At 38.0% G+C, this 25737-nt stretch overlaps 1 protein-coding gene across 2 annotated transcripts in view; it reads left to right on the forward strand.

Moving 5' to 3' along the window:
• Positions 1–15523: 15523 nt before the first annotated feature.
• Positions 15524–25737, forward strand: part of bcam (basal cell adhesion molecule (Lutheran blood group)) — a 106531-nt gene continuing 96317 nt past the window's right edge. Inside the window, exon 1 of one of the 2 annotated variants that reach the window (XM_056475161.1) lies at positions 15524–15735. In XM_056475161.1, coding sequence (XP_056331136.1) covers positions 15672–15735 — 64 coding nt within the window. In that variant the 5' untranslated portion in view covers positions 15524–15671. The remainder of the gene's footprint in view (positions 15736–25737) is intronic. The other variant, XM_056475162.1, reaches the window with a different exon arrangement.

Raw genomic sequence — 25737 nt, forward strand, 5'->3', positions numbered from 1 at the left:
CTAGGAAGCAATAAATTGATAATTTGACAGTTTTTTTTTTTGTTAAATGAAATTCGTACAAAATTGAGAAGCTACTGCTTTAACTAATTTAGAGATGTGACATTTTTAGTCACAAACAGCTCTCTGCACGTCAGCATTTTAAGCTTTTTTTGACAGCTGTACACTTGTTGTGATTCTATAAAATGCGCTGTTTATAAAATTAATTTTTGTGTAATATTGTGATACATTGTGGATAATTTTCTTTTGATTGTAGCAGAATCGCTGATATCGTGATATATTCGGGAAAAAGCATTGTGATAATATCATATTGTGAGTTAACCTGAGATTTCCACCCCTACTACAAGCAGAACATTTTAAGTGTATTTAAATTAAACATCTACGCCTTTGGAAACTATTATGTACTGTGTAGTTGCTGTTGCTGATGTCACAATCTGACTGCATTGTTGGATATAATATGAGATCAGGTGTAAATGCAAGCAGAGACTGCAAGCATGCTTTTTAATGTGTACACCTAACCCTAGCCCCCACAGTGATGTCACTAGCTCTATTGAGAATATAGAGTCTACAAATAAAGCAGACTTGCTCCCCACACTCAGAATCGATGGGTCACAGTTCCAGTTCATATTCTGTCCAAAGTCCTGTCCATGTGTCCAAAGTTCTGTCCATTTGATGAAGTGGAAAACACTTTAAATTAGTGGCAGAGATTCTTTCAAGAGTGAAGTGCATGTAGAGTGGAACACAGCCATAGGACTCAGAGTCTAGTCATAAACATATAAAACATGTAAATCATATCAATGCCCAAGAATTTTATTTCAGACAAAGAATGATTAACAGGCTAAAAATGGCACTAAATTGGAGATGTATCATTCAATCTTCTAATGACACTCACATGATCAATTCTCATATGGTTTTACCATATACTTTAACCATGAATAGAGAAATAATGTAAATCACATACAGTATGTGCTCTTACAAGTGATCACTGTGTGTGTTAGTGTATGAGGAAAAATAAATGAGTTTAACATATTTAGTATAAGATGTACAAATTTAACTTGGGCATCCTGGACATCGGCAAGACTAGTCAGAATCAGAAATGAAATAATGCGGTTAGGTAAAGGAATAGTAGAAGCCTGTACCCTTTTCAGAAGGAAACTAGGCTAACGAGAGCGATGGGCAAAGATTAACACGCTAGTCTGGTCAATAAAGAACAGGAGATTTTGTGTGTGTGTGTGTGTGTGTGTGTGTGTGTGTGTGTGTGTTGGTTTGGGGGTCTTCTCAAAGGAGGAGGCCACTCAGGGGAGGTGACATCAGCGGGGTTTGGCACCGAAACAGGCCTCACTGAACACAGATGGGGCCCCCAATGTGCACCAGCTAACATACACAGACAGAAGCACAGTCTAATGGATGCACAGGTGGACAAACATTGCCATGATCTGACTCTAGAGACAGGAAATCTGAGCTCAGTCGTAAAAATGCACTCTTGTTTCGGCTGCATCCTGCATTGCTTTAAAGAGTAACTCCCAATTTTCAAAACACTTTGTATTGTTACAGTGTTGGCAGTTCATGTGAACCAACAATATCTTTCCTTTCGCATAGTTTTATGAGAATTATGTAAAAATGAATAAAAATCACTGGATGGAAACACCAAGATGAACTTAAAATCTTACAATGCTCTTATTTGAACAACACTGTAAAAAATATCAGGTTCCACACAATTCCTTCACGATGCCCCTAAACAAATCAATTAAGTTACTTAATAGTTTTTACAAATTTAAGTGGATTGAACATAAAACAATTAAGTTGTCCCCCCCAAAAAACTTAAAAATTTGGTTGTTTCAACTCACTATAAAGAAGTAGTTTAAACAAGCATCAAAAGTCATTTTTTGAGTGAATTGACAGGGTTAAGTGTTGTACAAAGTAAACTGTACTAAATTAATTTTTCAATGTACAAGAAAAAAAAATCTTGAACAGATGATATTATTGGATAGCCAGCATAGGATGTGATTTTTGTTCATCGTTATGCTTTATTTGCAAGTGTTTTATGCAATATTCTGTATTTTTGGCATAAGATAAATTTGCAACTTTGTATTGAAGCATATCTTATACTCACTCTTTCAACATGTTACCTGGCCTTAATAGTCATAAAAAAATCCACAGGATGACAAAATGCACAATCCAGGAGAATTTGACAGCTCTGCTTTCTGAAAACTACAGTTTGACTTTCACATCCTGCTGCCTACACACAGTTTTGGTTGTGTTTGTTGACAAGGTTGCATTCAATGGAAGAACAAGATGCAGTTGATGGAGTTGCTAAGGGTCTAAAATATCAGCATACTTCTAAGAGCAGAATTATCACTAAAGACTGTATTGTACCTTGTTATCTGCTCTTAGACAATGCTATGATAAAACATTTCTTACTTTGTTACCTTTATGCAACTAGTATATTCTGCAGATTTCCTTTTATGTTTTCTGTATTCATAGTTGGATTGAAATGAAAACTGCAGTACAAACATTTTTGTTTCTTATTTTTTATTCTTATTTTCTACTGTATAGTATACTGGAAAGAGGAAAAAACAATTCTCTTCCGCTAAATGTTATGAGTTTGAATTGTTGACCTACTGAATTGAGTCAATACCATTGTCACTAAAGCAACAAGGTCCTAGTAATCCATATTGATACAGAGCAGGGGTGTCAATCTCCAGTGCTGGAGGGCCACAGTCCTACATAATTTATATTCAACTTTAAAGCTGACATAGAATGGAAAACAGTGTATACCTTTATAGGCATGGTCGAATAATATCTGTCCAGTACATGAAAATGACATACTTCAAACACCATTCGTTCCTCCTTGGATAAATCTCATTTAAACAAAAGACCGCAGAAAAAATAGGCGAATCAAAGCATGTCATGGTTTTTAATATGCACACCCCAGCTGCATTTGACCGACCATAACATTTCTTAGTGACATAATACAAAAAGGTAATGATTCGCACTCATTAAGTTATTGCTTCGTACTGTTTTTATTTTTTATTTTTACATTCTTCAGGTGATTTAAAAACACAAATGTTTCAGCATAATGCCTTCCTCGTTGTGTGATACAGTCCTCTCACTCCACCCTTTTATCCCATAGTCAATTACACTACATCATTAGTTAGACGGCCACTCTCGTTTTCATTTCATTATTCCATATTTAACCACATAAGGACTATTTACCTTCACATTTTTTATATCTTAACAAAACAATAAAACATGACTGACACGTCTCTACAATATCGCATGGAGGTCGGGGACAGTACCTCTGGACTGGGCAACTGTGGTGGTTGGTTTACATTTTTAAGAAGGGGGACTGAAGGGTGTGTTCCAACTATAGGGGATCACTATCCTCAGCCTCCCTGGGAAAGCCTATGCCAGGGTACTGGACATGAGGATCCAGCTGATGGTTGAACCTAGGATCCAGGAGGAACATTGCAGTTTTTGTCCAGGCTGTGGTACACTGGACCAGCTCTATACCCTCACCAGGGTGCTTAAGGGTTCAAGAAATTAAGCCCTTTCAGTGCACATGTGTTTTGTGGACTTGGAGAAGGCATTCGACTGTGTCTCTCGTGGCATTCTGTGGAAGGTGCTCTAGGAATATGAGGTCAGAGGCGCTCTGTTGAGGTCTGTCTTGTCCCTGTATGAACAGAGCAGGAGTTTGGTTCGCATTGTCGGCAAATAAGTCAGACTTGTTTCCTGTGCATGTTGGACTCCGGCAGGGCTGCTCTTTGTCACCAATTCTGTTAATAATTTTTATGGATATAATTTCTATGCGCAGCTGTGGGCTGGAGGGACTCCGGTTCAGGGACCCCAGGATTTCATCTCTGTTATTCTCAGATTATGTTTTTCTACTCGCTTCATCAAACATGGACCTTCAGCATGCACTGGGATGCTTTGTTGCTGAGTGTTATTTGGCTGGAATGAGAATCAGCACCTCCACGTCCGAGGTCTTGGTGCTCCATTGGAAAGGTTGGTTTGCCATTTCCTAGCTGGAGGAAAGTCCTTACACCAGGTGGAAGAGTTCGAGTTCCTTTGGGGTTTTGTTCATGTGTGAGGGAAGGATGGAACGTGAGATTGACAGGCGGCAGCAGTAACGCAGTCAATGTACCGGTCCGTTGTGGTAAAAAAAAGGAGCTAAGTCGAAAGGCAAAGCTCTCGATTTACCAATCTATCTTTGTCCCTACTCTCATCTATGGTCATTAGTTTTGGGTCATGATCGAAAGGACAAGATCTCAGATGCAAGCGATGTACAAGAGGTGTTCCTGACATGTCCCACCGGTAGGAGGCCTTGGGGAAGATCTAGGACACACTGGAGAGACTATGTCTCTCGGCTGGCCTGGGAACACCTCGGGATAACCTCGGAGGAGGTGTCTGGAGCAGAAGGAAGTCTGGGGTTGTTTCCTGAAACCATACCTGCCAACATTTGTCTCTAAAAATCCGGGAGACTGGGGTGGGGGGTGGAGTGGTGGTGAGGATGTCTAGGTGTCTATACCAGTACCGTTCAGAGACTTTCCAAGGGCTGGAAAAACCTAAAAGTGCACAGGGTTTCAGGCAGTCGCTGCGATTGGATTTTATGTATAATAGTCGGCAATCCGGGGGTGTTATAGATTGTACCAAAAAGCTGAGGACGGGGGGAAGGGGGTGAAATTACAGGAGTTTTCCAGGAGAAATGAAAAAAATGGGAGATGGGTCTGAAATAAAAGAGACTCCCGGGAAAAACGGGAGTGTTGGCAGGTATGCCTGAAACTGCTGCCCATGCGACCTGCCCCCGAAAAAGCGGATGGAAAAAAATGAATGAATGAACATTAATTGAATGTTCTCATGAATGTGCTCAGGAAAATTATGTATACTTTTCACAAATTTTGGTCTCTTTGAATATGAAAATGTTTACCGCTGAAAATTTTAAACTCCATTCTTAAAATAAGCCCTATCCTAAGTAAAGCTAAGTAAAGTCTGTGCAGCTACACTGTTGCCAAAAACTCTTTAAAATACATCGTGAGACAACAACAACAACAGCAGTATTTATTTAGCTTTACTGAGCTTAGTCTTCACCATGACATTGCATGGATGAAAAGACCTCTCAGGCAAACAGACTCAAGAACCAGAAAAAAAAAATCATTGTGTAAAGTGCAAGTGTATAAGCCGGGAACTAAAGGGGAAGCAAATGAAAATTTAAAGACAAGTTATTTTTCTCTTGTTGTTTTGGCTTTCTAGCCAGCTGAGATTTGCTAAAAACTGATTTTGCCAGTAGTGAAGTACCGCTTTATTCATTGTGTGCAGTTGTGTGAATTTGAGCTAAACTGTAGGTGTAAATATGTTTTGATGTGCCCGCAGATCAGACGGCAGTTTTTGTGTTGGGTTTGAGCAGTGTTTTGTGTATGGCACAGATACACTGACAAACACTGTCCGCCTCATTAACATGCTTCACGTATAAACAGTCATGCTTTAGTTCATCCATAATTACAACTTTATAATTCATTCCGTGGAACTTTTATTATTTCACTTTAAAAGGAGTCAAGGAATTTTTCACAGAATTCGCCGTAAGCTCCAACACCCCCATCGCTCTACTCCAGCTCTCACACACACTTTTCTCTCGACTCTGTGCTGAAATGGACCTCAGGCGTGTTGCAGGCGTATGTGTGTGGAAGAAAGTGCTAAATATGGATAAAGGTTTCAAATCTCCAGGCTTATTGTTTCAGCATATGAATATTTCACCATTTTATTCTGTAGTTTCATTGAGTTAATCGTGTGGTTTAGTTTTTAAGTTTGATATATTTGATACAAGATTTAAATAAGAGGGTAAGTTTATTACTCAATTTTAAGTATGATCGAAGTAGATGTTTGATAACATTTCTTTCTTTCTTTCTTTCTTTCTTTCTTTCTTTCTTTCTTTCTTTCTTTCTTTCTTTCTTTCTTTCTTTCCTTCCTTCAACGCAACCAACCTCCTTTTTTCCTTCTTTCCAAACGGCCAACCTTCTTTCTTCCTTCTTCGCTTCCTTCCTTCCTTCCTTCCAACCAATTAAACTTCTTTCTTCCATTTTGCTTCCTTTTTTTTCTTACTTCATTTCTTTCTTTCTTTCTTTCTTTCTTTCTTTCTTTCTTTCTTTCTTTCTTTCTTTCTTTCTTTCTTTCTTTCTTTCTTTCTTTCTTTCTTTCTTTTAAAGCAACCAACCTGCTTTCTTCCTCCTTCCTCCCATCCTTCCAAACCACCAACTTCCTTCCTTCCTTCCTTCCTTCCTTCCTTCCTTCCTTCCTTCCTTCCTTTCTTTCTTTCTTTCTTTCTTTCTTTCTTTCTTTCTTTCCATCCTTCCTTCCTCTCTTTCTTTCTTTCGTTCTTTCTTTTTTCTTTCTTTCCTTCAATGCAACCAACCTGCTTTCTTTGTCCTTCCTTCCAAACGACCAACCTTCTTTCTTTCTTTCTTTCTTTCTTTCTTTCTTTCTTTCTTTCTTTCTTTCTTTCTTTCTTTCTTTCTTTCTTTCTTTCTTTCCGTCCATCCTTCCTTCCTCTCTTTCTTTCTTTCGTTCTTTCTTTTTTTCTTTCTTTCCTTCAATGCAACCAACCTGCTTTCTTTGTCCTTCCTTCCAAACGACCAACCTTCTTTCTTTCTTTCTTTCTTTCTTTCTTTCTTTCTTTCTTTCTTTCTTTCTTTCCTTCAAAGCAACCAACCTCCTTGTTTCCTCTTTCCTTCCAAACGGCCAACCTCCGTTCTTCCGTTTTGACTTCCTTCCTTCCTTTTTTCCTTCCTTCCTTTTCCCACCTCCCTTTCTTTCTTTCTTTCTTTCTTTTTTTCTTTCTTTCTTTCTTTCTTTCTTTCAAAGCAACCAACCTGCTTTCTTCCTCCTTCCTTCCATCCTTCCTACCAAACGACCAACTTTCTTTCTTTCTTTCTTTCTTTCTTTCTTTCTTTCTTTCTTTCTTTCTTTCTTTCTTTCTTTCTTTCTTTCTTTCTTTCTTTCTTCCTTCCAACCAACAAACCGACCTTCTTCCTTCCCTCCCTCCTTCCTTCCTTCCTTCCTTCCTTCCTTCCAACCAATTAAACTTCTTTCTTTCTTTCTTTCTTTCTTTCTTTCCTTCTTTCTTTCTTTTTTTCTTTCTTTCTTTCAAACGACCGACCTCCTTCTTTACTTGCTTTCTTCCTTTTCCTTCCTTTCTTCCTGACTTCCTTCGTTGCTTCATTCCTTCCCTACTTCCTTGCTTACTTTCAAGCGCTTTCCTTTTTTCATTCCTTCTCTCCTTCCTTGCTTACCCACCCAATAGGCTTGGATGTCCATATGTGATGTCAAAAATAATCAAATTATGCCTTTGTTTGTTGTGAATACGTGCCTTCTAGTGGATAAAATTTACAATATTGCGAAAAATAATGAAAAAAAACTACAATTTTTGGATAAGCAACTGCTTTGGCACAATTTACTGTAAACATCATTTGGCAGGTCCGTTATTTTGTAATATCTGCATTCATGTTCAAGTTTGATCAAATAGAAATGGCTGCTTAAGTTGTAATGTCATTATGAAATATGATCAAAAGATGCCACAAAAAACCCTCAAGTGATCTAATATCTTTGTGTAAGTGAGTATCGGTTAAAGGCTTTTATTAGGTGTATTGTTTCACAGGCAGTGAATCTGAAACCCACAGTTCCTCTGAGTGAGTCATCTGAAGTTTACAGTAAACGTATTTGTCACTAAACTGAGCCGCATGAGTCCTGTTCTGTGCACTGACAGCGTTTTATGAGGCAGCTCTTGAGTTTTCAGTGTGAAGTCTTAATCTGCGGTGTTTATCGAGAGCCTCATCAGCTTCCACATCTTCCTCTGTTGCCCTTTGACCTCTGGCTTGAGCTGAGGTCAGTTCGCACACATGCGGTGCTGATCTGTGTGGTCTATAGTTTATGATAATCAGATCTCTGCATAGAGAAAGATGTTCAGTCAAGCTGTGGGCTGAAGGAATGATAGGCTCTATTGTTCTTCTGAAAGCCCCCATAAGGATGAACCCTGAAGCCGAAATGTCAGCACGTCCGCCCACGTGCCAAAATGACTGGCAAAAATATGCAAACTTTTTGGGTTGTATCCCGACACTGTGCCGCCATGATGACAGAATGTTATGACTATATCTAGAGACTGCATACAGGGATTTGGGATACGGGTTTTGTGTGTTGATGGTCTTTCCTGAAAAGCAGAATAAAAGGATTTGTCCTGGACTTAACCATCAGCTGTAGCTTTACTGGTATCTCCTGAATCAGTGTGGAGGGTAAATCCAGTGGAGGAAGTTTGATGTGTGTTGATGAGACCACTTCAAGAACAGAACTCATCAATTTTTTTAAAGATCCATATTTACTGCCTGAGAACTGTGTAAAATCTTTAATCAATAATCAATAAGTATGTTTAGAACAATAAGAAATAAGGCAACAAAACTAACAACACAGACATTGCTTAATAGTATTACTAACAAACCAGATCTCACAAATGTCTGAGGGCATCTGTATTAAATTTTTTTTTTTAAAAAATTTTTGTTATTTTTTTGGACACAATCCACTGTTAATACCTGACCCAGCACAAATCAAATTAGAAATGTTACTTATTAGAACAAGGACGTTTTAGATCAGTGGTCCTTTTTATCATCGCGGACCGATCAACGCTTGGCAGAAAGACAAGCTGACAAAACATTGTTGTCACTCTGATACAAGTTTTATTTATGAAAAAAATTAGAAAGCACTGCAGTGTTTGGGTGTTCTCTGTTTGTATGAGATAATTAATCTACCAAAATGTGTATGTTCCATACAAGCTGAAGCGGATCAGTAAATTCTTGTCACGTAACTAGCGGTGCTCTCGCGGGATTCATTCAACTGGGTGTGTCTGGTCTGGAAGGCATGAGCACATCACGCCACTTGTGCACGCAAGCCGCGCACCTCCATTGGTAACAACCAACTTTTGCACACTCTAGTTAGGACACGATATGCAAACGGACCCTAAAAGGATGTCCATGAGTTGGTCTTCTTGCACTGCCATGCTGGATTCACCTGATTTGTTGACAAATGGGTTGCGGATCCATTCCTTGGCAGTCTGGGGTCCTTCACTGAGCCTTTTCCCTTTAGCAAAGTCTGTTTCTTACGCTTTTGTTCAAAACAAATTATCTTAGAGCTCCTTGTCCTCCTTAGACAGCAATGCTGCTGACTCGTTCAAAGTCCAGAAAAATTCCAAAATACACCCTTAAAACAGACCATATGGCTTCAGTGGTTCAGTCAGAATATTATCAAGCTATTAATATTATAACATTATCAATATTTTGTATTCCACAAAAAACAAAAAATGCATTTTTTTCAGTTTCTTCTCCTTAATTTTAAGCTTGGTCGTGCTTATAAAAGCTTTTTGGGTAACTCTTTTGAAACCCTTTTTAAAAGCGTTATATACTGCTAAGCAGTAGGTTGAAAAAAAATTATTCCCAACATTTGCAGACAGCCCATAAATATCGTATCTTAAAGAGAACTGGCTACAAACACAACTGCCACATCTTTTTATCTGCTCTAAAATCAATGTAATTACTGTATTTAAAACAACCTCAAAAGTCTTCAGCAAGCATATTCCTGCTGTTGCTGTGAACATCCTGTTGCGAGTCTTATTGCTATATTGAACTTCACTGTGTTCATACAGGTGTTTAAATAACTTTGAATTCAATCGATTTATAATGACCACATCTTTATGTATTTGATTTGTGGACATGTACCAAGCCAAGGCAAGTTTATATATATAGCACATTTCATACACAATGGTAATTCAAAGTGCTTTACATAAACAAGAATTAAAAAAAAAATCAAGAAAATAAAATTAAAGGAATTAAAATGATTAAAAACAGAATAAAATGTGTTGAAAAGAAAAGATAGACATAATTGTGTGATCTGTCGGACGTAGCACAGTACTCATTCAGTAAAGGCACAGCTAAACAGATGTGTTTTCAGTCTTTATTGGTAGCTGAAGGCGGATTCACCCTGCTTTGACTGAACTCTTGGAATATCTAATTTATTTAATACTTACTTTACCCAATGATCTGAGTCATCTGTTAGGTTTGTATACAGTGAGCATATCTGTAATGTATGTGGTCCTAGGCCTTTTAGTGATTTATAGACAAGTAGTAATACTTTAAAATGTACTCTGAATGTAACTGCGAGCCAGTGTAAAGACCTGAGGACAATTTTTTTTTCTGATGTCCTCTGATTTTTTTGGTTCTGGTCAGAATCCTGGCTGCTGCATTCTGGATGAGCTGTAACTGACTGACTGTTTTTTTGGGAAGGCCAGTGAGGAGTCCATTACAGTAATCCGCCCTGCTGCTGATAAAAGCATGAACAAAGTTCCTCTAAGTCCTCACTAGAAACAAAGTACCTAATTCTTGCAATGTTTTTGATATGATAGTATGCTGATTTACTTACTCCTTTGACATGACTACTGAAACTCAACAGGGTTTCTGCAGGTTTCACCAAGTTAAATTTAAGACTTTTTTGACCATTATAAGCTAAATTTTAGACATACTGTACTAAACAAATTATTCAGGCTTTTGATCATCCCAGTTGGAAAAGATTTTCACTTGCCCCATCAAAAAATTATCGTAATTTAATACATTTCTTAATACAACATTAATAATTATCACTTAATAATAAAAATATAGGTCAGGTCAGTATCCTCAGCAGTAAATACATGGAGAACTTTTGAACAAATGTTATAGGAAAATAATTAAACCATTATGGTAAATAGAGTTAAAAATTTAATTTTATAAAATAAAAATTATATTGAGATGGATTGTTGGTGATTGTATGGGTTTTGGACAGATTGGGTAGCTATACATGAACAAAGGAAAATTAGGACCTGTTAAAAAAGATTTAAGACCTACCTGACATGGTCTTAAAACATCTCAAATCTGCTAAAACATGGTGTTGTTTTAGCAGATTTGAGATGTTTTAAGACCATGTCGGTACCCTCCTCAAGCTAAAAAAAAAAAAAGTCAGTTAGTAATTAAAAAAAATAAATAAAAATAAAAGAAAAAACCTGACATGAAATAATTATAATCAGGACCGGAACATGTATATTTTTTCCTAACTTGAAAAATTATCTTTCAATGACCTTTTTTTCTTAAACATTGGTACATTTGAACCCAAACTATGATTGTCTAAAGATTGTCTATAAAAAGACATATTAGAAAAGGAGGATTTTTCATCCTAGCATGTCCTCTGTATTCAACAGCTCTACCAAAAATAAATAAATAATAAAATTGCAGGACTACATTTTATGATGAAATTGATTTGGAGGCTTGACAAAAGCTTGTCTAAAAAGAGGTAGGCAAATACAAAATGAAAAGAGAGTGCGCGAGAGCAGTTTATGTAACAACCTATAATTGTGAAAATAATGAAAAAAGCGCATCAAATTCAATAGAGCTCTCCTGTCCATGCTCCCTTTGGTGTGTCTGTGCTCATTCTCTGCTGATTTACTTTAGTGTGCAGACCTCTTTCCTCTCCCTTAAGCCCCAATTTATCATTCTGTTTCTCTCTTCCACACTCCTCTGTTCTGTATCCCCGTTGTTCCCTGAGGCCTCGGGCTAGTCACACCCTGACATAAGAATCAAAGAGGTCCTCCAACCTCTTCTCTCCCTTTTCATCATTTTATCATTACATCCCTTCAACATCCCCGGCATCTCAGTGTACTTCTGATGGCAGTGTTCCCGAAGAAAATGATGCTTTTGGGGAAAATCTCATACACATTGTGGATCGCTACAACATTCTGGGTCAAATAAGACTCTGATGTTTTCAAAGAGCAAAGTCTGGACTGGGTAAAGGTCACAGAGTGGGTTTCAGTTATTAGTATGTTCTCCTGTCCTGGCTGAGGGAGGATGCCTTGCAGCTCTGTTCCATACTCAAGATTTTACATGCACATTTGCTAAAGAGAGAGAGAGACAATAGATCAATATATGGGTGAAACAACATTGCATAACATAATAATTTGATGAACATCATCTGAAAATAAGTTATTAAAAACAACTACTATAATTGTAAATGTTTAAAAACATCACAAATTCATATAACACATAGAAATGGACTGTAAACGAGAGACTAAAAATTAACTAGAACAGTAAAGTTCATAGACAAACTTTTTGGTGGCTTGAGAAAGCCTAGTCTGAAAGTTTGAAGTAGTTTTAAAGAAGTTTGAAACAGTCATAACTACATATAGGTTAGGTTTCTAGTATGAATTGTTATGGATTGTTGGAATAGCTGCTAAGGCATTGCTAGGGTGTTTTATGTGGTTGCTAAGATGTTGCTAGGTGGTTGCTAGGGCATTCAGAGTGGTTGCTAAGGTGTTGCTAGGCAGTTGCTATGGTGGTTGCTAAGGGGTTTTAGGTCATTGCTAAGGTGTTGCTAGGTGTTTGCTTTGGTGTTCTGGGTGGTTGCTTGGCGGTTGCTAAGATGTTGCTAGGTGAATGCTATGGTGTTGCTTGGTGGTTGCTAAGGTGTTGTTAGGCGGTTGCCAAAGTGTTGCTAAAGTGTTGCTAGATTGTTGCTAGGTGGTTGCTAGGGTGTTGCTACGTCGTTACTAAGGTGTTCTAGGTGGTTGCTAAGGTGTTGCTAGGGTGTTCTAAGTGGTTGCTAAGATGTTGCCAGGCGGTTTCAAAGGTGATGCTAGGTGGTTGCTAATGTTTTGCTAGGTGGTTGATAGGACGCATGGTTCTAGTGTGAATTAGCATATTGCTAGCATGTTGTTAGCATGAATTTAGTATGAAATAGCATGTTGCTAGTATGTTAGCATGTTTCTAGTATTGATTAGTATATTGTTAGTATGAATTGGTTTGTTGTTACTATGTCCAATGTAAAGTCAATAGCAGTTTTTATAATGGAAGTCTAAGGGACAGTTGCTAGGGTGCCATAAGTGGTTGCTAGGGTGTGGCTAGTAAGTTGAAAGGTCATCAGTGATTGGCAGATTGGTAGTCTGAGTTAAATGAGCTCAACCTTAAGTCTGTATGATAGTCTGGTGCAAAGTTATGAGGTCACAAAGTTTGGTCCAATGTTAAGTCAGTGGGACTTTTCTGAATTTTCAGTTTTCAGAAAACCATAAGTCTGATCAGATGGTAAAAGATATAGCAACTTAATTCAGTATAGTTTGGAGGTTTGGTGTTTGTAGTATGAACGCTCTAGGAGAAGATTGATTCTTAAAATAGTCGAAAAAGAAGAAGAAGACGGAATAATAAGTTTATGTAGTATAACAGTACGTTGGCTTTCTCAAGCCACCATAATTAGGAAGGTTAGAGGAGAGAAAGTGAGAATTTGTTTTGTTTCAACAATCACCACATGACACTGATATTATCCTTTAAGAGTCAAGCAGTTATTGAGCTTCATAAAAAAATTGTAATAGACGTTTGACATAAAATAAGGGCGAGTTGATTACAGAACTGTCTTTCCTGGCTGAACTGTCCCTTTAACAGTCATGCTGTGCATATCTCTGCCTAATCTCTGACGTTGTTGTTGTTGGCATTTTTTTGGGATGAATTTTCCCAAAGCAAGCTCTTATCAGATGCCGTTTCTGGAAAACAGACTTTAACTGATAATATTTGACCCATTTTTCCTAGAGGATCCTAAGATTATTTCCTAAAATCCCCGCATTGCGCTGGATTTTAGGCATTAGGGTAAATATTCATAGCCGGTGTCTTTGAACTTTGAAGTGCAAAGAGTCACTTCAGGCGTTATGTGATGAGCAGTTTAATACGTTGCTACGCTGTCATGACCCAAGAATAGCACAAAGTAACAGTAATGACACAGCTGAATATATCAGTATCCTCTCCCTCCAACACAAAATGCTCCACCCTCCTGTCTTTTCTCTCCTCTTCTTTCATCACTTTGCCCTACTCCGTTTGCCAAGCTTCTCTCCTCTTATCAAGTTCGATAGCTCACTCACTCTCGTTCTCTCTCTGCACACCACTCTCGCACTGAGAAAAGTGATGCAGCTGTTTTCTTCCAGCTATCCCAGGAATGCCTGTTTGAATCGTGCGAACTGAGAGGCTATTATTACCAAAGGGACAAACAAACGCATGATCTCTAGAACGTTGGAAGAGATGGAATTACTAGCACATACTACAAACTGTTTTTTGAACTTTTACAATATATAAGAATGATGATATCGTTACATTTCTGAGGTCATGCCCATAGAAAAGCACACTGCTGTAAAGGTTTTTAACTCTCTCCAACTATACTCACCCATTTTACACATTTTAAATGTTGTTGGAAACCCTGGGTCATCATTATCACTACAGAATGGCTTCAGCAAAGTAGCATATAATTAATATCTCAAGATCTGTGTCTTGTGCCATGTTGCATTTGAGCTTGTTTCAATAAAAAATTGTGCTAACACATTATGGTACACTGAAAATTGTTGGATTGTTTTAACCAATGCTGGGTCAAACATGGATAGCCCCAACATTGGGATGAGTTTTTTTTTATTAACTTTAAATGACACTTTTTAACCCAATTGTTGTATTTGACCCAACTTTGGGTTAAAACAATTCAGATTTTTTTAAATTCAACTCAATTCAGAGTGTATTCATTTATTTATAAATTTTTCTTCGGCTTAGTCTCTTTATTCATCAGGGCTCGCCACACAGAATGAACCGCCAACTTATCCAGCATATGTTTTACACAGCGGATGCCCATCCAGCTGCAACCCAGTACTGGGAAACATCCATACACACTCGTTCACTCACATACACTACGGGGAATTTGGCTTATTCAATTCACCTATAGCGCATGTCTTTGAACTGTGGGGGAAACCGGAGCCAATTCAGAGTGTTCACAGTAAAATATGGACCAAACCGTTGATTGGGCTACAATTTGAATACGAAATTTAACACAAGCATTGATTTGGTCTATATTTTACACAGATTTGGGTTAAAACATCCCCACATTTTAAAATGTCGAATGAAGAACACCTGCTATGTGTTTCACTATGGTTTATAAAAGTATTAGGCTACAAATCAAAACATGGCCCAAATACCTACAACAGTTTACTGTTTACATCACTTATATTGTTTGGTCTCTAACTGAAACAAATTTTGGATGTATTCTGATATTTGATGGCCTACGACTAAATTACTATCTATTACGCTTAAACAGAACTTTTCATTTGACCATATAAAAGCCCTATTATATATATTTTTCATCTACTATTTCAGACAAAAACCAACAATGAGTTTTTTTTTACCTGGTCATATTTGAATTTATATAATTTTTTACGTTATAAACTGACGTGGCATTGATGTCCACTCACGTTTACCAAACTGATACCAAAACATTGGATACATTTAGTGCTTTCGAATCCTTGTTCAATACATGCCTTCAATAATCGTGATACCGTCTAAAATTCGGCTGTTGGCAGTACATGTTCACTTCAGCAGCACTTTACTCGCTTGGAAAGGGAGAAGAGAGCAGAGTGAGGGGAGGGGCGCACACGGTCACCTTTTGTGCGAATATATCAGCCAAGTCACTGCCATCCGCATCAGATTTCTTGCGCTAAGAAGGAGCAGTGTTAGAGCAGAGGGTGAAGGAGCTGTACGGAGACGAGACTCTGAAGAAATATAACGACACAACGCGACACAAAGCCGCCAAGTTACGACGCAACTATGGAAAGAGCGATGTCGGGACTGTTCTGGATTTGCTGCACCTTGCTTGCTGTGGTGCTTCAAGGTAAGAACTAATAATACTACTTAAATTAGCTATTTTAATTATAAATAATTGCAAGCATAAGTTGTTCTGTAGCTTTACTGCGTAATTTATGGGAATAAACATAACCACATGTTTTGAACGCGGAGTGAATGAAGAAAATGTTACTTTGCTGGTTTTTTGAGCAACCTGTTACTGCGAAGATCGTTTGGATGATAACAGAGCGCAAGTTGAAGAGTCGAAATGAGGCGTTGGACATATTAAAACAGGTTCTTCTGTGGCTGTTGGCGTCTTTGAGGGTCTTGTGTTTTAGTTGAGGAATGGTTCAGGGGTTAAGAACTCGGACTGGTCTTGGTCTTTGAGGAGGGGAGGGACGCTCCTGCTTCGCAGCACTTCAGAGAGCAGCAGTATCACAGAGCCGCTCCGCGCGCGCACTGTCGCCGGAGACGCGCCTGCTTTCATCTGAGTTCAAGTGTGCGGCTGCTGCCAGACTTAAATTTGTATCACGTCAAAATGATTCTTAGGTACTAAACTGTTTATTTGCGATCGCTTATTTACTGCTATTCTTTTAAGAAAAAACTGTTTTAAGATGTTGAAATGTGAGGTAATAATGAAAAGTAATGTTCTTGAAAGTTATTGAAATGATTACAAACAGACTATTAAAAATAGCATGTGCAGATGTAAACCTATTACATAAAAACGGGCACCGTGATCTTGTATTATGTACAAAACAAATAGCTTGGTAACGTGGCTATTTGCAATAAGTAATTTTTCATAGTGACAAATATATTGTGAAATTAAGGTCTTCATAAACTCTTAGAATTAACCCAGTTATCAGTGTTCATATTAAATGTTACATTTTTTTTTTCAAGCTAGTGTGTTTTAATCATGAAGGAAAATAGTATCTGTTAATTTTCGGTCAGAATTGAACCCAATCTCTGTCTGCACCCTGCAGTTCAGTTGGTATCTCAGTTTTGTTCTGCTTTGAAGTATTTGGCTTCCTATGACCAATAGTTTTTAGCACAGGGGTATCGTAGCCCCTCCTTTAGCTCCACCCATCCTCCTTCTAACCGTCTTTAACACCTCTCTCTCACGTATGTGTTGATGTATTAGCACTTTTAAATGGAGCCCAAATGCAAAGTAGCCCACTGCACTGTTTGACTTGTGGATAAGTTTCATTTAGACACCAATTTACATACTGATAATTTGAGTTTTGCATAGCATGACTTCCACTTTAACATGGCTCTATAAGTGCAAACACTCAGAGTAAAAAAAGCTTACGCTGGAAAAAAAAAAAAACACATCCTCCAGGCACACATTCTTCTCCATCCCAGAGGTGCTTGCGTTTTATCTCACTATCTGCTCTTAAGGCTTTCTTACTCCCCTCCCCTTCTGTTTCTGGCTCATCCAGTGTTCTCACCTTCTTTCAATACTGCGGCTATCTGCAGTCTTTTTTTACCTACCTATCTTATCCCTCTGCTCCCTGTTTTTTTTTCTGTTGTTTGAGGCTCTTCTCATGTCCAGAGTCTGAAAATACGTTTGGTGCAACAGACAGATGAAGTGTTTCTTCTGATGAACTCACTCGAGGCTCCAGGGTGCTGCGTTGAAGTTTGATACACTGATCAGTGAAGCCTGTGTTGCCGCTGAAAGCAGGTCCTCGGAGATTTTCTCTTCTGTAGCTGTTTTTCCTCTCTCTTTAACTAGAACGTCATTAAGAATTTACTTGCTTTTGCATGTCCTTTAATTGGATTGATCACAGGATCCACAGTTACTCTCTGCTGACCTTATTTACACCCGATTTTAAGGTGCTTTTTGATTGATCTGATCACAGGAAGATGATGGAGACAGATTCCTGTTTACATCCAATGTTTAAGTCTTTTGTCAAGTTTTTACTACTTTCTGAGGGCAGGTTGTTTTGGCTATAGACATCTGTTTTAGCCATTGAATAAAAAATGGCAACTTATTTTTCTCAGAAATGCATGACACAAACTTTGAAAAATAACTGAGACATAATTATGAGGAAGAGAAAGTCCGAATTGCAAAATAAGTGTTCCATTTCAGCAGGCACTTTGATGTCAAAACGTCATCAAAAAAACATCTATAAAAATGTCAATTGACTACCTTGATTTCAAAATGACATTAAATTGACATTGTAAATTTAAATTTAAATTTGCAACACTGGCTAAAAAACAGGTCAGAAATTGATTACAGGACTGACTAGAAATCTGTCTTTTTGACACCAATGTCAGATGTCAATTTGATGTGGTTTTGACATCATTGTAGTTTACATGCATTTGTAATTTGGAAATGTAATTTTTTGTAATATTTTAATACTTGTAGTGTCATTAAGTTGGTGGTCAAAATCAATGTGTGGATGTACAATTTCAGTGTTTTGACATCAAATCAAGCACAGGGTATCCGCGGGGTCTTAAAATGTATTAAAAATTGATGAATTTTGAGATTTAAGGCTAAGTATTAAATGCTGCTTTAAAAGGTATTAAATTCTGTAAAATGTTGTCGTTGTATGATATAGTTTACCTTTATTTTATCTACGAATATTGGGATGCGAGTTTATGAAGTCGATAAAATCCTGCTAGATTTGACGTCGCTGTTTCGTTTACTGCAGTTTACGCAACGCTGTTATATATTCACGCTGTTGTACAGGTGCCACCTGCTGGAAGAGAGATAATTAGCATTTTTATCAAGCTGATAAGTATGTTTTAGTTTAGCTGCAAACAGTATTGGGGGTAATGCATTACAAGTAACACGAGTAGCTTAATAATATTACTTTTCTAAGTAACAAGAAAAGTAACGCATTACTTCTACAAATCAAGTAATAATATCTGAGTTTCTTTTTTAAAAAATGTAATGAGAGTTACTTTTTAGTTTAATTAATTAGCTTATTAAAAATAAATAGCTGAACTGAAATGAACGTAGTCACATTGAATCCCACACTCAATGAGAGAATGCAGGAACAGACAGAAACATTGCAGAGCCTTACATTTCTGCAAAGGAAGTATTCTCATTATTCTGAACATATAAAAGAAAGGGAAAAGGGATCATAGTTTCAATAAGACAAAAAGTACAAAATATCAAACACATTTCATTAAACTTCATTAAACTGCTTTAAACTTTCATTAATCTGTATAGATGGCATGTACTGTATAGCTCTGGGGTTAGGAAGTTCTCAGAAGATAACATTATCCTACATTTATTTTTATGTGTTTTTTTTTAGGTAAATGAAGTTGTAGGCTAAACGGTGCATTTAATTGCAGAGCTCTTTTATTTAAAAAAAGAAGATTAAAATCGTGCAAGTTATGAAACAGATCAATCAAGCCTCAGCTAGCTCAGAAAAAGTAACGCCAAAGTAACTCAGTCAATTCAGTCAAATGCATTTTGAAAGTGGTTGAAGCTGGATGAGCTCAAAACATTTGAATTTTACAATTTCCACCTGCATTTAGTGTCATCAGGTCAATGAAAACACGTCCTAATGGCAGGTCTTGACAGGTCTGTCCGTCAGCTTCTAGTTTCTGTCAATCACACCACATGATCTGTGTGACTTCTTAAGCTTAGCGGATTGAAAACTCACAGCACTTCCACAAGCTCTGCAGCTTCTATTCTTTGAGCATGTCAACAGGAAAAACTCTTTTAACAACTTTATCCTCTTTCCGAGCATAAATTTCAATTGATCTGTAGCGTTTAACTGCCAAATGACAGCTGCTGGAACTCTGCCCGTTCATTTCAATTTGTTGCCTAGCTCTCCCAGAGGTACGCCATGCCTCTGCTAGCGCTTTCATATAATTTGCCTTATAATGGAAGTCTCAGTGATTAGCATTTAAAATGGTTCCCGTCCAGCCTCATATTGGAGCCACATGACCTTGTTACTGTAACCACCAGCACTGACACCAAAGCAATACCCTCCCAGATGACATTTAAACAATATTATTTGCGCTTTCAAAACCCAGTTGGGCATCCTTAGCTGGTGTCGGTGCAGCACCTCAGCGACTGTGAGCGTTTGATCATGGCGGGATGTCAGAAGGTGCCGTAAAGAATTGTTAAGACAGCTTGTCAACTGAGTTTAAGGAGCCTTGCTGAAACAACGCGCTTCACTTCTTTGTCTATTTCCCCCCGCTCATTTCCTTGCTTAAATTTTCTCCTCAGCAAAACCTCCCCAACCGCAGCGGCATCAAACGTGAGCACGCGCACACACACATCACCCCCTGCAGCCGGCAGTAATTATTATGGCATTAGGAGGCTTCAAATTAAAACCCGCTCTTTGTGCTAGGCCAGCAGATAAAAGCCAATCTTGTGTCTGAGGTGGCTTCTGCAAGCTCAAAGCTCCCTAGATATCCATCACTCACGCACCCACCTGCGCATAAATCTAGTCACGCACACCTGAGCGCAAAGAGTAAGCCCACATGTTGTGTAACTGTACAAAGCCAAGGTGCTAATTTGTCCGGTGATGATGATAGTGTGGAAAGAGTTGGTAAAGTCTAAGATTTTTGGGTTTGTTGCTGTGGGCCCCAGTCTCTCATATCAGCTTTGTGATTCATGCCCATGAGTAGGGAGGGGAGTCGCTGCCTGGAATGAGAGGCATTCAGCAGGGGACAGGTTACATCTCGCCCCCTGAGTCTGCAACCCCCCAGATTCTCTCTCTTTCTATCTTAACTGTGGTTCTCTCTCACACACACACACACACACACAATTCTGCACAGATGGACAAGCTGTCTGCCAGTGAACGCAAGTCATGCTTCCACAACACTCTGGTTTTAGTCCAGGATCACAATATGCCACTATGCTGTTAGATCATAAATCTTTTTATTTATGCATGTCAGTCATATTTTAGAGGTTTAAAAGACTCTTAACCCTTTAGCGAAAGCCAGTTCATCAGACACATGAATTTATTTGAAAAAATACAGCATTAATAGACTGACTTAATTGACTGTAACTGTATTGAATGAAATAATTAATCAAGAATTAATTTTTGAAAAAAGAAATGGAAAGTTTTTTATATTAGAGTAAATTGTTATAATTTAGGTTTTTAAAACATGCAACAGTTCATAATTATATACTTTTATGCCATACTAATGTAGAATCAGAACATTTTTAGGCAAATTTTACCTGTAAACGGTCTCAGTAAACCTGAATTAAAAAAAAAATGTCTTAAATCCACCGCTATCTCCCTTCAATTTGTAATTTTTTGATTTAGTGGCTGATTTGTATGACAATATTTGTACATTTTAGAACAATTTGCTCATCCTCTAATGATGGTTGGGTTTAGGGGTGCCTCCTTTTAAAACTCATAAATATTTTATGACTGAACCTGTATGAATTTGTAGAAATTAGCCACTAAACTGACAAAATGTAAAATAGTTACGTTTCCTCGAGAAATCAGGCTGCTCAGATCCCAGTTTTTATCAGAAAGAAAGAAAGCTTGATTCCCTTCAAAACCCACTAGCCATACTGTGTGAAGGATGCATGAAATCTTGACTACAGTTGTTTCTTTATTGCTACTCACAACTTCTGTATTGTGGCCTCAAGGGACAATAAAGTGTCCACTGTATCTGCACTTCAAAATGTCAGAAAAAGCAATAGGTCATCTGGGCCTTTTTAGTCTACTCTTTTATGTATATTGTGAAATCAGACATACAATTATTTTTACAGAATGCTTTTTTAATACAGGGTGTGAATAAACGTCTGGTTAAATGATTCTTTAAACACCTTAAATTATAATCAAGAGCATTTGGGCTTGTTTTAATTGTTTTGAGACCCATCATGAAAGCTTGTTTTGGACTGGCGCTGGTTCTTTGGCAGCCGCTCTGAGGAAATCTCACAGCTCGCTGGCACAAAGCATCAGCAACCACATGCTCCCCCAGAAACAGAGATACTATAAACATCCCATCTTTTCATCTTAATATCATCTAAGCCAGCATTTCCTGATCTTTTTTTTGACTCGTGTATTCTCATAGCCCCATTTGTAAAACAAAAAAAAAATGTCCTTTCATCGACATCAAAACATAAATGTGTTACATGCATGTTGAATACCATTTACAGTAGCATTATGTTATGTAGCATTATGTAATGCTATAACAATAAATCACTTTAAATGAAAAACAATCTGTCCTGCATAGCTTCCTCTGTTGTTTGTATGATTGAAGGTAAAATTTTGGATTAAGGAATATTGACTTTTAGCTAGTTGCAAGTTATTAGCATGCATATTGCAACCATACTGGTTGTTATTAAGCATATATTATTGCCGTATTAAAGATGACTGTATTCCCAGTTCTTTAAACCCATTCTGTCTAAACATAACTTGAAGCATTCATTCATTCATTCATATTCTTTTCGGCTTAGTCACTTTATTAATCTGGGGTCGCCACAGCGGAATGAACCGCCAACTTATCCAGCATATGTTTTACGCAGCGGATCCCCTTCCAGCTGCAATCCATCACTGAGAAACATCCATGCACACCCATTCATACACATACACTATGGACAATTTAGCTTACCCAATTCACCTAGGGCATGTCTTTGGACTTGTGGGGGAAACCAGACCACCCGGAGGAAACCCATGCAAACAGGGGGAGAACATGCAAACTCCACACAGAAAAGCCAGCTGACCCAGTCGAGGCTCGAACCAGCGACCTTCTTGCTGTGAGGTGAACACACCACCGTGCAGCCTTAACTTAAAGCATTAATCAATAATTAGGACTTTATTGAGGGATAATCCCCAATCTAAAATTTGTCCATACTTGCTTGTGATTGATACGCTTTAACAGTTATGTGGTCAATAATAGAGATACTGTATCATTTAAAGAGTTCTACAGTAAGTTTTATATGGTTATTAATTGAAAAGTGAAAAATCTGACTGGCGAAATTGGGTTTGTAAGTTGCAAATTAAAGACAAAGTTATCCTACAAATTGAGATTCCATCATCATTTATTTAACAAAAGCCTTTTTTTTTTTTATCACTTCATGGTACGGTACTAGATGGTATGGTTTTGCACAGCTTGGCTTTAGTTTGGTTTTGCTTGGCCCTTTTTCCATTGCTGATTAGTACTGCTTAAAGTGGGTGGAATTATTTCCATAACTGCTCCGCCTCTACTGTTATGGCATCATCAGAAATGTGACATAAACAATTGCATGACACAAACCAACTGGATGAGTTGTGAGAACCAACAATACAGAAGTAGCTATTGCTTACAATTTACTGTAAATATAATGGATTTGTTGCCTCGTGTCACAAATCATACTGTTAGCATTGATTCTTTTGGACCAATCAGTCATCGGCAGTGTGTATAAGTCATGTTTTGGCAGTATGGTACCAAAGTCCCTTTAAGGCAAGTCATTTCATTGGTGGCCGTCTTTAAACGCCTCTCAGTTAGTATGCTTGGGCATTCTGTCTGAATGGGAAAACATCAAATTTTCCAAAACTGTTTGCCAAGCTTACGATTACATTACATATTTGGAATCACCATTAACATTACACAACAATCGTCTCATAAGTTTTGTTTCTGAACATAAGAATCAAACATTCATTCATTCATTTTCTTTTTCGGCTTAGTCCCTTTATTAATCTGGGGTCGCCACAGCGGAATGAACCACCAACTTATCCAGCATATGTTTTATGCAGCGGATTTAGCGCTGCTCTTCTGAAGTAATCCACAACTTGGTCTTGATGGCGAATCTCCTCCAGTAATGACAGTGACTTGTGTTCAAGTTTGTGGGCGTTTGAGTAGTTGCTGCCATCATGTGATGTACATTTGACAGGACGTTCTGTACCTCACGTTCATTTCATACAGATTACAAAACCAAAAAACTTTTGTTTTCAAGTGCACTTGGTTCATATAAAAGCACAGATTCTATATTTCTTATGTCTGTGAAGCAAATATTCGCTGAGATTCAAGTGTGTTTGTTAACCACCAAATTGTCCTAAAAACACACATCTCTGCGATCGATGATTGGCTCCTGTACTAGTAGGTGGGGCTTCATTCGCCATATTGACCGTTACACTTTTGTGTAGAGTGACACCTAAAATAAAAAAGGTGGTAAAGCTCCTGCATTAGTTTATTGATTGATTGATTGATTGATTGCATTAATAGTCAGCGAGCTGCTGGTTTGTTTTGAGCCCCACTGACTTGTATTAAATGTCAAGTCAAAATTTATGTCTTCTGCACATTTATAAGCAACAGTGTTGCATCAAAGGGTTTTACAAGACAACATAATAATAAAAGAAGCATCATATGAGAAAAGGAAAGAGAAATACATGTCTCACATGTAAATTGACATTCATCAAAAGCTAGCGAGATAAGATTTGAGAGCAGTTTTCAAAACGTCCAGAGAAGGAGACATTTTTGACATCTCAACTATTTCAAAAGACAAAACTAGCTCATATAAGTCATACAAGTGTAGACTCACATGAGAATGAGCAAATCATGACAAGCTATCTGTGGGAGATCTTTGTCTTTTAAGCAACATTTAAGTTAGGCTAATATTTTCAGAAAGGCAAATTACTGTTTTGGTTGAACTAAAAATGAACTCTCGAAGTCCATATTTACTGCCCCGAGCAACAGGTGCCTCAGATGCTGCTCCAGATGTCAGACACTGGGACAAAAGCTGTGGATTAGCTCTGTCTGGGTTGCTTCTGTGTTTGTTAGTCTCTCTCTTTGTTTTCAGTAATGGCGGTGCTGTTTAAAATCAGTGGGCGACCATTGATGTTTTCAGTGATTTACGGTTGGTTTTTGTGCGTGTTTGAGCATAGATAATGGTCTCTCAAACAAACACAGAGGTTAACCAGGAAGATAGACAGCGTGTCTCGATAGATCCTGTGCTGGCAGGCAAGAATTTATTCATACAGACCCACTGAGCGAATTGCAGAATTTAAAACCAGCACATTGCCAACAGAGTTATTCCTTCAATAAACGAAAGCAGTAGTTCTCTCCTCAAAAACCTCCCACCAATCCTCCCGTCTTTCATGAAATCTGTGTCCTGCCCAGTCCTTCAGTATTCAAACACTCTGCCAACACTACAAAGCACCCGGGCATGGCAGAAACAGAGATAGAGGAAGCCTGGTAGCCCGATGCCCTTTGATTTCTCCAAGGCTGCAGCTTCAAGGCTGTTATTAACACCATACAGGAAACAGAGTATGTGGAAGATACAGTGCATGATGGCTATTTTCTGTAAAGGATGTTGAAGTGGTCTGATACTGGAGTGGGGAGCACAAGGATACGAGGCGCAGTGAAAAGCTGCATCTGTATAGTGCTTTGAAGAATAGGCTCTTTGGGGAGACAGGGTTAAGAGCGGCTGATCCATTTAGCTGTGGAGATCGGCAGGGTGATTGGCCGACGCAAATCCTGAGGCCTCTCTCAGGCATTGCTAATGGATTCAGGCCTGATGGGTTTACTTTTGGAGGAAATATCGCTTTTTAGTTAGGAGGAACTTAGGTCGTGCTGTACACCATTGTCCATCTTGTAGAACATTGCCGCATTTCCCTTAGCTCTATTATAGTTGTATCGATCTGGAGATGGACATTAGTTGTTCTGAATTGATTTGTTTATCCTAGCAGCGTTTAGGGATTTGGCTTACAAGAAATGCTTCATCTTGACGCAGTTTTACAGCTTGTTTTATGTCATAGGCAATCGCTTTTGTGGCTTGAATATATATATATATATGGAGGCCACTTGGAAATTCTGTTTTTCTAATTATGTTTTTGAGTGGAAAGGAAGTTTTGGGAACACTTTAGGTACCATTTCTCACTATTAAAGGGATAGTTCATCCAAAATGGAAAATTCACCAAAACCCCCAAATTCTGTCATCATTTAACTCACCCTTGACTTGTTCCAAAAAGTAAGCTGGAGACCTGAAACCATTGACTTCCATGGTGTTTGTTTTTCCTATTGTGGAAATCAATGGTTACAGATTTTCTGCATTCTACAAAATATTCACTTTAGTGTTTAATTTTCATTTTTGGGTTAAATCTCTTTAACTAGTTGCTTACCTGCCTATTGTTAACATATTCACTGTTTA

This window comes from Danio aesculapii, chromosome 16, assembly GCF_903798145.1.
Source record: "Danio aesculapii chromosome 16, fDanAes4.1, whole genome shotgun sequence".
Lineage (NCBI taxonomy): Eukaryota > Metazoa > Chordata > Actinopteri > Cypriniformes > Danionidae > Danio > Danio aesculapii.